The sequence below is a fragment of the Vipera ursinii genome (assembly GCF_947247035.1).
Source record: "Vipera ursinii genome assembly, chromosome: 2".
In the NCBI taxonomy this organism is placed as follows: domain Eukaryota; kingdom Metazoa; phylum Chordata; class Lepidosauria; order Squamata; family Viperidae; genus Vipera; species Vipera ursinii.
The window spans coordinates 184,683,160-184,697,648 of NC_139513.1; the positions used below are offsets into that span (position 1 = coordinate 184,683,160).

At 42.9% G+C, this 14,489-nt stretch overlaps 1 protein-coding gene and 1 long non-coding RNA gene across 2 annotated transcripts in view; one reads left to right on the forward strand and one right to left on the reverse strand.

Moving 5' to 3' along the window:
• LOC310635498 overlaps nucleotides 1–14,489 on the forward strand; it is an 838,887-nt gene that overhangs the window by 255,732 nt on the left and 568,666 nt on the right. The window lies entirely within an intron of this gene.
• Nucleotides 1–14,489, reverse strand: part of TMEM52B (transmembrane protein 52B) — a gene marked incomplete at both ends in the record, with an annotated part of 88,649 nt that overhangs the window by 29,860 nt on the left and 44,300 nt on the right. Inside the window, one exon of the mRNA XM_083354500.1 lies at nucleotides 8,097–8,135. Coding sequence (XP_083210626.1) covers nucleotides 8,097–8,135 — 39 coding nt within the window. The remainder of the gene's footprint in view (nucleotides 1–8,096; nucleotides 8,136–14,489) is intronic.

Genomic DNA, 14,489 nt, shown 5'->3' on the forward strand with positions numbered 1-14,489 from the left:
TCTCTCCTCCAGTTTCTCCAATTTCTCCTCCATCTGTGCAAATTTATCACCCATTGATTGATTAATTGATTCCAAAAGTACCTGGGCATGTTTTTCAAGAGCATCTCGTAAGTCCTTCGGTGTCAGTACATCAGGAGGGTGCAACGCCTGTAATGATGATTGTTGCACCGGAGAAGATCCACCACTCCGAAGAGTTTTAGGGGGAGGTTTAGCCGCCATCTTTTACTTTTCAATTGTGACGCACTTTCACTTAAAGTTTAAAAAGTCAATCAAGCTCGAGAGTATAATAAAATAATCCTCTTCACCTTTTCCTCTTGTACCGCTCTGCCTGCTCCTTTAATCCATAGTCCTTTCTTCAGGCAGGGGTGGTCGCAGACGCCTGGCTCTGCTCCAAGAAATCCGGAGCAGAGACGCTGGCCAGCTGGGAGCAACCCAGGCTTCGGGGGAGTTCAATCCTTCAGCCGCCCAAGCTCCAAGCTCAGGCGGCCCCGGAGAACTCGACCCCTACCTGGGGCCTCACCCCCTCCTCTTCTCCCGAGGAGGGGGCTTCAAATTCACCCGAACAGCTGATCGGCGCTGTTTCGGGCAAAAAAACACACAGCTGAGCCGCAGGCAGCCCGGGAAGGCTGTCTCCGGCGCCGCGCAGCCACCGGAAGTCAATGTTAAAAAGGATAATCACCTCAAGAAGGTGAGTAAAACAAGATAGTGTAGTGACGGATGTAAGGAAGTTGTTACAATAAGTCTTTTGGATGTAAAAGTTCAAAGAGGATCTTTTAGAAATGTAAATGACTTCAAAGACTAACTTAAGTTTCTTAAGGGGGGGGCATGTATCGAGAAAAAAAAGTATAAATACTTGCTTTGAAACTTGCTCTTAGAACCCAATCCAATGGGAAGGGTCTAAGAGGCTGCGTTTGAAAATGCTTTCTTTCTTTATTATTTTCTTTATTATTTTCAATTTCTTTTCAATAAATCTTTGTTTTGTTAACCAGACTTGTCTTTGAGTTGTGAGTATCAAATTTTGGGTTTTTAAATCTCACAATCTTGGCGACCAAACGTGGGGCTTGAAAGAGCCTCTTGGGGCGAGCTGTTCTCAGTAAAGTCCAGGGGCGCGCCTGTTGATTTCAACTGCCTGGAGTTGTCTGAGATCTAGCTTCCCATTGCAGGCTCCGAGCCAAACTAAATTAACAATTCTGGTCTACAAAATCAAAGAACAGGAAAAAGGAAGAGAGTCAATAACTGAGGCCCAGGACCAGGCAACCCAGTGCACTGGCCCAGGTAAGAAACTTTTGCCCCGAAGGAGGGAAGCACGCAATTGTACCTGGGTGGTCAGGAGAGCGACTGTGGGAGGTTTCTGCGATAATGGCTGTGTGAGTGTGATGGGCTGTGTTCTGGGAACACTGGTAAGTCCAAAGCGAGTGCGGACCTGAAAGGTTGCATTTCCTTAACCTGCAAGGGGAAAGGACAGCCTGAAGGGAAGCGAACTGGTGTTGAAAATTTTGAGTGGCCATAAGATCGAGAACCTCAGGGAACCATAATCAGGGAAACTCTCAAAGAAGATGGGCAATTGTTGTAGTTGTTGTTGTTGTAAACCTAAAGAAAAGAAAATTCAAAGAAATAAAAGCAAGTTTTTCTTCTATCTTTTTCTTTTAATCTAGCTCTTTGGACTATTCAATTCCCTTTGTCAAAGGTGAGGTGAGGAGGGTGCTACTTTTCCCCTCCCCCTTTACACCTGCAAAAGACCCTAGGTTCAAAATTCCTTTTAGTCTTTCCCCACTGTCTTTTGAAATTGGTGGGATAAATTGGAGGTAACCATAAATGTTTCCCCCCTTTTAATTAAAAGGGGAGACCTGTTTTGGCCTAAAACCCCAAATTGATATGTGTGTTTTGTTTTGTTATATATATATTTGGACATTTGGAACATTAAGCTTGGACTTGGAATGGTGAGAAAAATAGGAGATGGTTAAAGGGCCCTATAGAAACCATGTTCGGTTGGAATCACCTCATGATTTTTCTCACCTCTTGTAAGACAAGCCATATGTCTAAATAAATGTTGTTTTAATAGTATCTGTGTATATATGTCTGTCTGTGTTGTTCTGTGTTATTTCCAAGACTTGGAAGAGGGTCAAAATCCTCTCTGATAACACCAAACAAAAAGGCCTTATTTAACAATGTATGGTTTGTCTGGAGAAAGTATGAAATGAAATTTTTGTATGTGAAATTGTTTATGCAAGCAGTCAGAATGGAAGTGAATGAGTTAATTTGCTGATATGTAAATGTGTGTGTTAGCCTTCAAACATCACTCACCCCCACCAGTCCCTGGTGTGAAAAGAATAGTAAATTGCAGATTTTATTGTTGTAAAAGTAAAAAAAAAACCAATGAGACAAGTTTCATGGACAATGTGTGTAAGAATTTATGGAAAATGCATGTGAAGGACAGCAAGAAAATTTAGTGGTGAGATTTCTGTAAAATTTCTTTTACTCCTGTCTCTTTCTCTTCCCCCCCTCCCCTGGAGAGAGAGAGAGAGAGAGAAAGAGAGAGAGAGAGGGGGGGCTGGTCATTTTAACCATTTTTTTCTGCTTAGAATTCTGGTCTGAGGAAGGGGGGGTGGGTGTGAAATGTAATGCCCACTCTTGCAGTTTCGGCTTGTAAATTTTTTTTTGGAAAGAGGATACAGTAATCGTTGGACAATTTTTTTTGGAAATCTTTGAGTTTTAGAAATTACTCTAATTTTTTTGTGGAGGTTTTTTTTTTAATGTTTTTGTGTCTGTGTGCAGGACACATTGATGGAAGGTGATATCTGGGAGAATTGGGGGAATTACAATCCTGTCCTTGTTTGGAACAGGGAAGGGAGTTGGCAATACCACCTTTTCAGAAAATTCAAATTGACTATACTGAATTACCAAAAGCAGGAAAAATAAGGTTTTTGCTTGTCATAGTGGATCATTTAACTCGATGGGTAGAAGCTTTTCCATGTGTGAATACAAATGCTAGCACCACGGGTAGAATATTGTTAGAAAACATAATACTCAGGTATGGTCTTCTTGAAGTAATAGACAGTGACCAGGGGATGCATTTTATGGCAAGGGTAGTAAAATTAATTAATGAGGCCGTAGGAATTAAATGGGATTATCACACAGCTTGGCACCCCAGTAGTTCTGGGATTTCTGAACATGCTAATCAAAAATTAAAACAAACTTTGATTAAATTAATGGAGGAAACAAATTTACCCTGGAATAAATGCCTCCCCTTGGCCTTATTAAGGATACGAACACAACCATGTAAAGATATTGGATTGTCATCATTTGAACTCATGTTTGGAGTACCTTATATGGGGAGGGAGGGATTGCCACGAGTTGAACTGAAAGATAAAATAATAGAATATGTACTTAAGCTGTCCAGATGTTTTTCTCTCTTGCGACAGAAAGGCATTCTTGCTCAAACTCCACCCTTGGACTTTGCAGTACACCGATACAAAGCAGGGCAGTGGGTGTTGATAAAACCCTGGAAAGATGAAAAACTAACTCCAACTTGGGAGGGACCTTACATCGTCTTGTTAACTACTGAAACAGCCATCCGGACAGCTGAAAGAGGTTGGACTCATTACTCCTGAGTGAAAGGGCCCGTGCCAGCCCCAGAGAGGTGGAAGGTGGAATCTCACCAAGGAGATCCACTGAAGTTAAAGCTTCGGAGGACCTAACGGACTCTTGACAGAAGGAGGGGTAAAAGAGACATAAGGACTAAACATTGCATTTTTTTATGCTTCCACTCCCAGAGAAAAGCCAAGATTGAGAAAAATCCAATATCTTCATATCTCCAGGAGGTGCTGGTTTTGTAAGTGCCTTTGTGGATGTTGTTGTTGCTCCTATTATATTGATTGCATTTTATGTACGGGGTGTAAGATAGAGTGTGATATTAAGAGCATAGAGGATGTATTGGAATGTTACTGGGTGGTACTTGGGAGTTCTTCTTATTATACTCTTAAAACCTGTCCAACCACTAGAACCATGTACGCAATGTGTAAAAATGACAAAAAGGGAAGGGAAAATTGAGAAAACAATGATTCCTGAATGTTTACAAACTAACTTAACAGACTGCATTCAAAATGACACACAATATAATATAAGCGTTGTCACACCAACATAGGAGTAGAATGTTATGACCCAAAAGCAATAGGACCAGTAACTGCAAAAATGTGGGTGTATGCTTATAAGGGAGGGGTAGGTGCAATTCAGATGTTCTCATTAAGTCAAATCAGACGAGGTTACATAGCCCATAATGAAACCAGGGGCTGAATTAGTATGGGGGTGTGCTTTGATGCTTGCCAAGCTATTAATAATGGACAAGGATCTGATAACTCGTTTGGGGTGAGATGTGAAAACTTAGAGTGGGAAAGAAATTATATAAAAGAAAGGAAGTATTTATTTCACAAAGTGCACTTATCAAGTGTAGTACCTGTTGCCTTTACTCCAAGCTATGATTATTGGTATACTACTACGGTCCCAAATGAGAGAAGTATAGGTCCAAAGGAAGTGAATATTAGTATCAGAAGTACCAGGACTGATTGCACTCAAGGAAAATGTAACCCAATGTGTATACATATAAATCAGTCATTAGAAAAAGGAATTCAATATAAGGACTTTGGAATAGGAATAGATGGAACCGGAAAAGACCCGTGGGGGTGGCTAGTATTAAAAATAGAAACAACTAAAATAAAACCAATACGCAAGAGTATCTTTTGGTCATATTATCAGGAATTCGAAAAATTAGAATTACCTGAATTTCCTAAGAAAACAGTGAATATGTTTGCACAATTGGCTGAAGAAATTGCTAAAACTCTAACAGTAAGAAATTGTTTTGTTTGTGGAGGAACAAATATGGGAGAACAATGACCATGGGAGGCTCAAGAATTAAAAACATGACATTGTGGTGGAAATGTGGAAAAATAAAACTCTCGAGTTCACAAAAGGAAAAGAGGGAACATGGGCATTAACCACAAATTTAGTAGGGAAAATATGTTATGAGAGGCAAAGAAAGAATAGGACAGTAGCAGTAGGAGACATGATTTGCTTGGCTGTATGGAACAATGACAGTTGGTGGGGAGGAAGTGGAATATCAAAGAAAGAGACATTAAGTGAAATAACTGAGATGGCTTATTTAAAAGATTCTGAAAACGACACCCTGGACTGGGTAGCCCCGGAAGGTATGTATTGGATATGTGGAAAATATGCCTATGGGTATCTACCCAAGGGGTGGTATGGATCTTGTATCTTAGGAATAATAAAGCCAAGTTTTTTCCTCCTTCCCATTGAACAAAAACAATGGCTGGGACTAACATATAGATGATTTATCAGATAAAGTCCGAAAGAAAAGAGCCATACAACCAAGCAATATGAAAATTGGAATCTGGAAAGATGATGATTGGACTCCAGAGAAGATCATCAACTATTATGGACCAGCTACATGGGCGGAAGATGGCACTTTAGGTGCCAGAGAGCCCATCTATATTCTAAATAGGGTAATTAGGCTACAAGCAGTGCTTGAAATAATTACAAATGACACTGTAAGTACTCTAACGCATTTAGCTAAGGAAAGTGTAAAGTCTCAAACTTACATTATGCAGAATCGGTTAGCCTTAGACTACTTATTAGCTCAAGAAGGAGGTGTGTGTGGAAAATTTAATCTGAGCAATTGCTGCATTGAAGTAGATGAAAGTGGTATGGTAGTAAAGGAAATTACAGACAAAATGATAAAATTAGCTCATGTCCCAGTTCAAACCTGGAAGGGGTTGACCTTAGATGGGGTAAATAATTGGTTTGGAGGGTGGTTTGCAAATTGGAAAGAACTAGCAAAATTTGCAATACTAGGATTCTTGGCTATTATGTTTTTACTATGTTTGATTCCTCTCATACAAATACTAATAAGACGAACAATGAAAAGTATGACCTTAATAACATCTTCAGTTGAAAATGGGAAAAAAGAAACAATGTTAATAATGAAGGTAGGAAAACAAGGGTTGGGGAAAGAAGATTCAGAATATAATAACTTGCTTCCACAGGAATTTGAAGAAAAATTAGGGAATGATGAATTCCTAAAAGTATAAAAGAATAATTCAGGTAGAAGAGAAAAGGGGTGGAATTAAAGGAAAATAAATAAAAGTTATTCTTTTATAAATGGTACCAAATGTAACACCAATGAATTGTATAAAATGTAACACTAAGATGTGGGGCTATCTACAGTATTTCCTACTTAGACAGAGAATTCACACATGGTAATCAACAAAGTTCTTTTGAAATGTTAAAAAGGATAATCACCTCAAGAAGGTGAGTAAAACAAGATAGTGTAGTGACGGATGTAAGGAAGTTGTTACAATAAGTCTTTTGGATGTAAAAGTTCAAAGAGGATCTTTTAGAAATGTAAATGACTTCAAAGACTAACTTAAGTTTCTTAAGGGGGGGGCATGTATCGAGAAAAAAAAGTATAAATACTTGCTTTGAAACTTGCTCTTAGAACCCAATCCAATGGGAAGGGTCTAAGAGGCCGCGTTTGAAAACGCTTTCTTTCTTTATTATTTTCTTTATTATTTTCAATTTCTTTTCAATAAATCTTTGTTTTGTTAACCAGACTTGTCTTTGAGTTGTGAGTATCAAATTTTGGGTTTTTAAATCTCACAGTACTCTCTGGACTTGCTTGTTTTTTTGCAGACATTTCATTACCCAAACTAGGTAACATAATTAGTGCTAGAATTCCCATTTTCATGCTGTATGAAGTGTTTGATGCCCATACGTGGTACAAATGTAGCTCAGGGTTGAAATTAGGGATCCTTGGTGCTCTCTGAGCCTGCTTGTTTTCTTGAAGACATTTTATTACCCAAACTAGTTAACATAATCAGTGCATCTGTAAAATATGTATTTATGGATAAATATTTCAAGAACCCAAACAGGTAGATTCACCCTAAGATAAATCCTGAGATAGCTGTCTCAAACAAAAAACAAATTGCAAAGATGTCATTCCCACCCCCTAAGCAGATTTAATTTCATAAAATTCTCTCTTCAAGAGAGTTTGCAAAGAGCTGCTACCTTCTGTTTTTATTCTCATTGTCCCTGTCTCTCTATACTAAAGAAATGACTCATTTCCTCAAGTATTCTCTCATGCATAGGTAGAATCAGGTTAGAAATGTAAAAATAGCTTCTCCAATTCCAGATCCAGAAGGAAAGCCAATGTATATTTTTTGAAGTTTGGAAAAAAAAGAGGACAGAATACTCATAATATTCTTTGTACTGCATCTATTATAGAAAAGTATTGTTAATTTTATAAATTAACTAGGAAAATATACAAAATTTGGCTTCTGAAATTCTTTATTTCTTAATAAGCTTCATCTGGTTCATATGACTGGGAAGAGAGAAGGGTCTAAGAATAACATAGCATAACAGTTTTAACTATAAAACTTTGGAGGTCTTATAGCCCAACCTCCTGTTTGAACAGAAGACCCTTTGCAATTCTAGACAAATAGTTGTCCAAACATTCCTTGAAAACCTCCAGCGATGGAGCCCCCACAATTTCTGGACGCAAGCCATTCCATCAATTAATTATTCTCTCTGTCATGAAATTTCTCAGTTTTAGGTTGGATCTTACTTTTATCTTCTTATCCTGCCCTCTGATGCTTTAGAGCAGGGGTATCAAACTGTCGGGCCGCAATCCGGTTGCATTATACAAAGGCCACCCCCACCCTCAGCTCCGGCAATGCAAAAAAAGTCACGATGCATCACGACACATCACGTGACGTGGTGAGTTTGACACATGTGCTTTAGAGAATAAGTTGACCTCTTCTCCTCTGTGACAGCTCCTCAAGTACTGGAAGGCAGGTATCATGTCACCCCTAATCCTTCTTTTTTTAGGAAATAGATATCCAGTTCCCTTGACTGTGTATATGTGTGGATAAGTTTCTTAATATTCTCTTATTTGTTGTAGTAGTTTATGTTTGAGTTACTATTTGTCTTGTTTCTATTACCATATTTTATATTTTAAAAGTAAAAAAGTTCAGTCAACAAATTCAAAGCATAATAAATCACACAGAAACTTTTCTCATTAATCTTACCAGATGTACCAGAGATGGACCCAGTTTGTGTTGGAACAGCTTTGAAAGTAAAAGGAGTTCAAGAAAATATTAATGTCATAGAAATAGAGGGCTAATTTTTATATTCTCACAATCAGAACTTTATTATTTAGATGATTGCTCTTGTCTTAATAACTCAGATACACCAAAAGATTCCACCAAAAGGATTTTGCATTTGAGGGAATCAGTGAGATTTAAATGTTACACGTTGTGTTGTTTATTTACTTCATGCTATCTGAATACACTTGTCAGTAAATTAGCAACAATCAAGATCCCAAATCTTGAAACCAGTTAATTATCCAATGAACTCTGGAAACAGAATTTTTTAATAGGATTTCATGAGGTCATAAGCAAATTTAAAGAGAACAAGACAAGACTCGCAGCAGAACTCAACAATAAAAAAGTTTCTTCCAACATATTAACAACAAGAAAAGAGTCAAGGAAACTATAGACCCACTAAAGAGAGAAGATGATATGGAAATTACAGACAACGGAGAAAGCAGAGCTGCTTAACTCATAATTTGCATCAGTCTTCACACAAAAAGAAACCATAGCCCAACACAGCAAAAAAAAAAAACACTGCAAAAGATAGCCTAGAAACAAAAATCAAAATAAGCAAGAAAATGGTAAGAGAACATCTATCCCAGTGGTGGTGAACCTATGGCATGTGTGCCAGAGGCAGCACTCAAAGCCCTCTCTGTGGACATGCGTGCTGCCACCATCAACAGTTTGTGCAGGTCCATTAGGCCACCACCGCCACCCAGAGTGGCAGCCCCGCCCAGCACAAAGAAGGAGAAGCGGCTGGCTAGCAAGCTCGAGTAGAGGTGTTAGAGCATGTCCACAGCCAGCAAACCAAAGGCCACCCCAAGCAGATCCCCATTGATGCCATGGCCCCCCAGTCCCAGCTAGGATTTCATGCCCCTTTTCATCTCTGCTGGGCCTGAGTGGCCATGACGCCGATGGGGATCCGGCCTTTTGCCTGCTGGCTCTGGGCACGCTCTACCACCTCTGCATGGGGCTTCCTAGCCAACCACTTTGCCTCCTTCATGTTGGGTGGGCATGGAGCTTTGGGTGGTGGCCTAATGGACCTGCACGAGTGGCTGGCAGCCACGGTAGGTACTGAGATGCACGAGGGGAACGCGCTCCACCTGTGGTGAGCGCACGGAGGCCGAGAGCATCTGGCAGCAGGGGTTGCATAGCCCGCTGTGAAAACCAGGCCAGCCCTCCAGCAGCAGCACTGTGGTGGCACCAGCAACATATGGAGTTCAGGGACCATCAGACATGCCTACTCCACCCCAAGACCCCCTCAAGACTCTTGCCCATGGCCTGCAGGTGGAGCGCATTCCCTTTGTGCAGTGCACCTCAGTACCTACCACAGCCGCCAGCCACTCACACATGTCCATTAGGCAGCCACCCAGAGCTGCAGGCCCACCCAGCATGAAGGAGGTGAAGTGGTCAGCTAGGAAGCTCCACATAGAGGTAGTAGAGCACACCCATGGCCAGCAGGTGAAAGGCCATCCCGAGTGGGGAAAGCAACCCAGGTCCAGCAGAGATGGGGAGGCATGCAATCCTAGCTGGGACTGGGGGGGGCATGGTGCTGATGGGGATGTGGCTTTTCTCGTTCGGGATGGCCTCTGGCTTGCTGGGCATGGGTATCCTCTACTTGAGCACACTACCTCTACTTGAGCTTGCTAGCCAGCTAATTTGCCTCCTTGGTGCTGGGTGAGGCTGCCACTCCAGGCAGTGACGGCAGCCTAATGGATTTGTGCAATCTGCTGGCGATGGCAGCCTGAGGCGGGGCCATGGTGCATCAGATGTACAAGGGGAACAGGCTCCACATGGAGGCCAAGGGCAAGATCTGTGAGGGGGCCGGAGGAGATGACCAGCAGTGACCTGCTCTCCAACCACAAGCAAAAACAGATGGGATGTAGTACGCATGTCCGGTGGTCTGCATCATGTGCCTCCCCCTCCCCTACTTTGCCTGCTGCTGGAGGGCTGGCCCATTATTGGCAGTGGGCATCGGAGGTCCGGAGTGTGCTAGTCGAGGGTCCAGCAGGCTGTGGCTGCTGATGAACACCATCGGCCCCCATGTGCTTGCTGGTCTCTGTGTGCAGGGGCTGATGGTGTCAGGCAGCATCCACCTTGGCCCCTGCCTTGCCTTGCCTTGCCCCATGGCAAGGGCAGCCCTGCCCTGCCCCTGTCTCACACCGCAGGCCAAGCCTCCTGCCCACCACCTTACCCACCAGAGATCCCCCCTGGATCTACCCCAACCTTGCCCAGCCCCCACAGGCATCCTCCCAATGAGCAACATTGAGGTGGCCATGCCCACCTAGTCTGCAGTGACCACCGTATCCACAACCACCCAGTGGGCCACACCCACCCACTCCTGAGGGCACCACAATGCTGATACGGCCCTGGCACTTTGCAATAAGTGGGTTTGGGGTTGCGGTTTGGGCACTCAGTCTCTAAAAGGTTCACCATCACCGACCTATCCAATCGTGACAAATTCAAATCATCAGGACCCAAGAGATTACATCTCAGAGTTCTGAAAGAGCTGGCAGATGTTATCTCAGAACCATTACACCACATCTTTCACAAATCCTGGAGCACTGGGAAATTACCCAAGGATTGGAAAAGGGCTGATGTGGAAAAGGGCTGATGTGGTCCCCAACTTCAAGAAAGGGGGGGGAAAGGACCCAAGAAATTACAGACCAATCAGTTTAATATCAATACCTGGGAAGATCCTAGAAAAGATAATAAAAAAATAGATCTGTGAACAACTAGAAGCAAACCAAGTCATAATTAGCAGCCAGCACAGATTTGGATAAAAACAGAACATGCCAAACAAATCTGATCTCATTCTTTGATAAAGTAACTAAACTAGTAGACCAGTGAAACACAGTGGACATAGTATACCTAGATTTCAGTAAGGCATTTGACAAGGTAGATCACAACCGACTCCTTAGTAAGCTAGAAAAAGGTGGAATAGACAACATCACCACCAGATGGATCTGTAACTGGCTGACAAACCATACTCAATGAGTAGTCCTCAGTGGCACTATATCCACATGGAGAGAAGTAACCAGTGGGGAATTGAAGGGGAACTCATCAAATTTGCAGATGACACCAAACTGTCAAGAGTAGCCAACACCCCAGAAGACAAACTCAAGATCCAAAAAGATCTTAACAAACTTGAACAATGGGCCGTATCCAACAAAATGAATTTTAATGTGAAGAAAAGCAAACTCCTACACCTAGGCAAGAAAAACTAAAGGAACAAATAGAGTGTCAGAATCCATTTATATCTCATTTCTAACTATCTCCTCTGATCTAAAACCAAATCTCACCTTCCCTGGATTCTACCATACTCCCAAGGGGGAGAGGGGATATTCATGCAGATTTTATTGCTTTTACTTCCTCTATTAACCACAATGTAACCTTTTCTTTATTCGCCTTGTGTCTGCTATCCATTACAATGTAACAAATTGCCTCCTATACTATGCATCTCTCTGAACTTTTTCTCCCTTAGCAGGCAGCTAGGAAAAAAAGGCGGGGGGAGAGATACAAACCTCCGGGATCTGGTTTATTTTTCCGTCCTCAAAAGGAGGTGTGAAGAGCTGTGGAATGATCATGCTGCAAACAGAACCAGATTGATGTCATCTTCCCTTTCCAACAATGGACTTACTACCTGGGTATTGGCTGGTCTGAACTGCCCGGATGAACTATGGGGTGAGGTTTGCCTAGGGACACTTTAAAATATCAATCTGTAAGGGAATCCCTCAGAACCTGTCTATTATGCCTGCTATCTCCTATTCTTAATAAAAGTTCCTGCTTGGAAGAAACTGTTTCCAAGACTTATGCTTTCTTAAGATGTGGGTTGAAGTAGGTCCAGACACTAGACAGGATCTGCAATAATAGTCAACCTGGAAGGAAGAACCTTACTGGGGGACTTTGCAAGAAATAAAATATTGGACAATGAGGCAGGGAAGAAAGAAAACCCTGTGGAAAGGAGCCTTTCCCCTGACCGAGATCCCACCAGCTGTCGCGATCTGAAATGTCATACTACTCAGGAGAAGAAGTGGTGCAGACGTGTGACCACAAATCTCGGTGGTCGATGAGTGTTGGAAAAAAAAGCAAGTGGGAAAAGATATTGAGAAAGGTGACCCTGAGACGGGGCAGCCACCAACCCGAATGGAAGCAAGAGATGGAGAAATCCCAGCACGTTAGCAGAGGGGAGGTTGTGCACCACACTCAGACAAGATCCTAGAGAAAGCTATTGACCTGATGAAAACAGCCCTCGGCTCTCTAGGGGAGGAGAAACCTGAGCCCCGCGGCTGCACCAACACTTGGAGATGCAGCTGGAGAGACACTGGTGGGGATCGGAACCTGTACTCCCGGGGACATCTGCTGAACCCTCAGCTACCACTTCAGCAGCCCCACTCCCCACCGACCCACAGATGGCAGTTAGTATGGGAGACAATAACACCAGCAGCAAAGGCACTGATCCATTCAAAGATTCCCACCACTGGATGCGAAATTCAGGGGGGAGCTGCCACACTTGGGGTTTTTCCTCAGTTACATGGAAGAATATGGACAGGACATCCCTAGTGATAAAGCCGTATGGTGTGATCCGCCCTGGACAGACTGGCTGCAGACTGGGTGGTAAACCTGCATGATTCAAACACCCCAGAGCTCAATGACTTCAACCACTTCATGTCCTCTCTGAAAAGGCAATTTGAGGACCCCCTGGCTGATCAGAAGGCCCGTGAGAGAATCAAAACAGTGAGGCAGGGCAGACGTCCGGTAGCCGAATATACACAAGAATTCCGGGCCCTTGCCAACAAGCTGAACAAGCTGACATCCTCCTTAGCCATTTCAAAGACGGGCTAAACTACAATCTATATGATGCTTGCCTGCCTCGTGGGAAGCCAAGCCAACTCGATGAATGCTACATCCTGGCAGAGGAAGCAGAGATCAATCTCCTGAAGAGGCACTGCAGAGGAAAACCATGGGGCCGCTCACCTCCTGAGCCGATGTGCTAGCCAGCAAAACCACGGCCCTGGCCAAGAAGTCAACGGGCTGTTTCAAATGTGGGAGAGAGGGGCATCACACTGTAGAATGCCACTCAAAAGCCCCTCACTGCAAACCACAACCATCACCAGCCAGGAAATCAGGAATGTCCCCAGCCAAACCAAAAGAACCTGCCATGTGGGGGATACAGACTGTGGAGTCCCCAACCCCTGGCAAATGAGGGGAGGGAACTCCAACCTAAACCGCAGGAGTGGAGGGCACCTCAGATGACAGCTTGGAGGGCAAACCCCTGGTAAGTGGATCCATTCAACCCATCCTCAAGACAGTAACTATATTAGCACCCTCCATGCCCAAAGCTGTCAAAGTGAAGGCCTTAATAGACTCTGGCTGCACCCACTGCCTCATTAGCCCAACACTAGTGGGGAACGTGGGCATTCCAGTGAGGAGACTAAAACAACGAATCTCCTTTGGCCAGTTAGATGGGTCTATAGCAGGGGGGTGCCAGCTACCCTAACCACTTTACCAGTCAACCTGTCCTTGGGGAACCATGAGAAAGATATAACGTTTGTAGGGACTCCAGGCATGGAATGCCCAATGATCCCAGGGCTGGAATGGTTAAAGAAATGGAAAACCTGGGTAAATTGGAGGATGGCAAAGCTCAATTTCCCAGAGGGGGATCATGCGAACATAACATCCCAAAGGCCCCCACCAACCCTAGGAGTGGAGAAAGCATCAGTGGGAGAAGAGAATGGGTTACCAGCAGGGTTTTTTTTCTCATAGAACTCTCAGAACGGTGTTCCGGCACCTTTTTTTTTGCAGGAAAAAACAACCCAGTTCCCTTATTGGTTTTCCTAAGCCTATTGCAGGGCTAACAATCTTGGCTCTTTTTTATGACTCGAGGACTTCAACTCCCAGAAATCCTGAGCCAGCCATGCTGAGAGGAAAGGGAGAGGTTTCCAAGCTGAGCCATGCTGGCTCAGGAATTCTGGGAGTTGAAATCCTTGAGTCATAAAAGAGCCTGCACTAGAAGAGGACATTAAAATTATTTACAGGATTACTTCTTTAGGAACTAAACTTTTAGAGTCTAAAACAGCTAATTCAGAAAAGCCAACAGGAAAGAACCACACATTTTTCATCTGCTTCTGTCTTTTGGAAGGTAAAATCAGATAACTAATCTATTTCTTATGTTAACATCTCTGCAATGAAATCAAAGGTAACAGGAAAGAAATGAGAAACATTTTTCTCAATGCAATATGTTTAATTTAGCTGATTCTAGAAAAAACATAGTATCTTTTGTACACTCTTGAAAACTATTTTGAATCTAAAAAAATCTTTTTTTTTTAT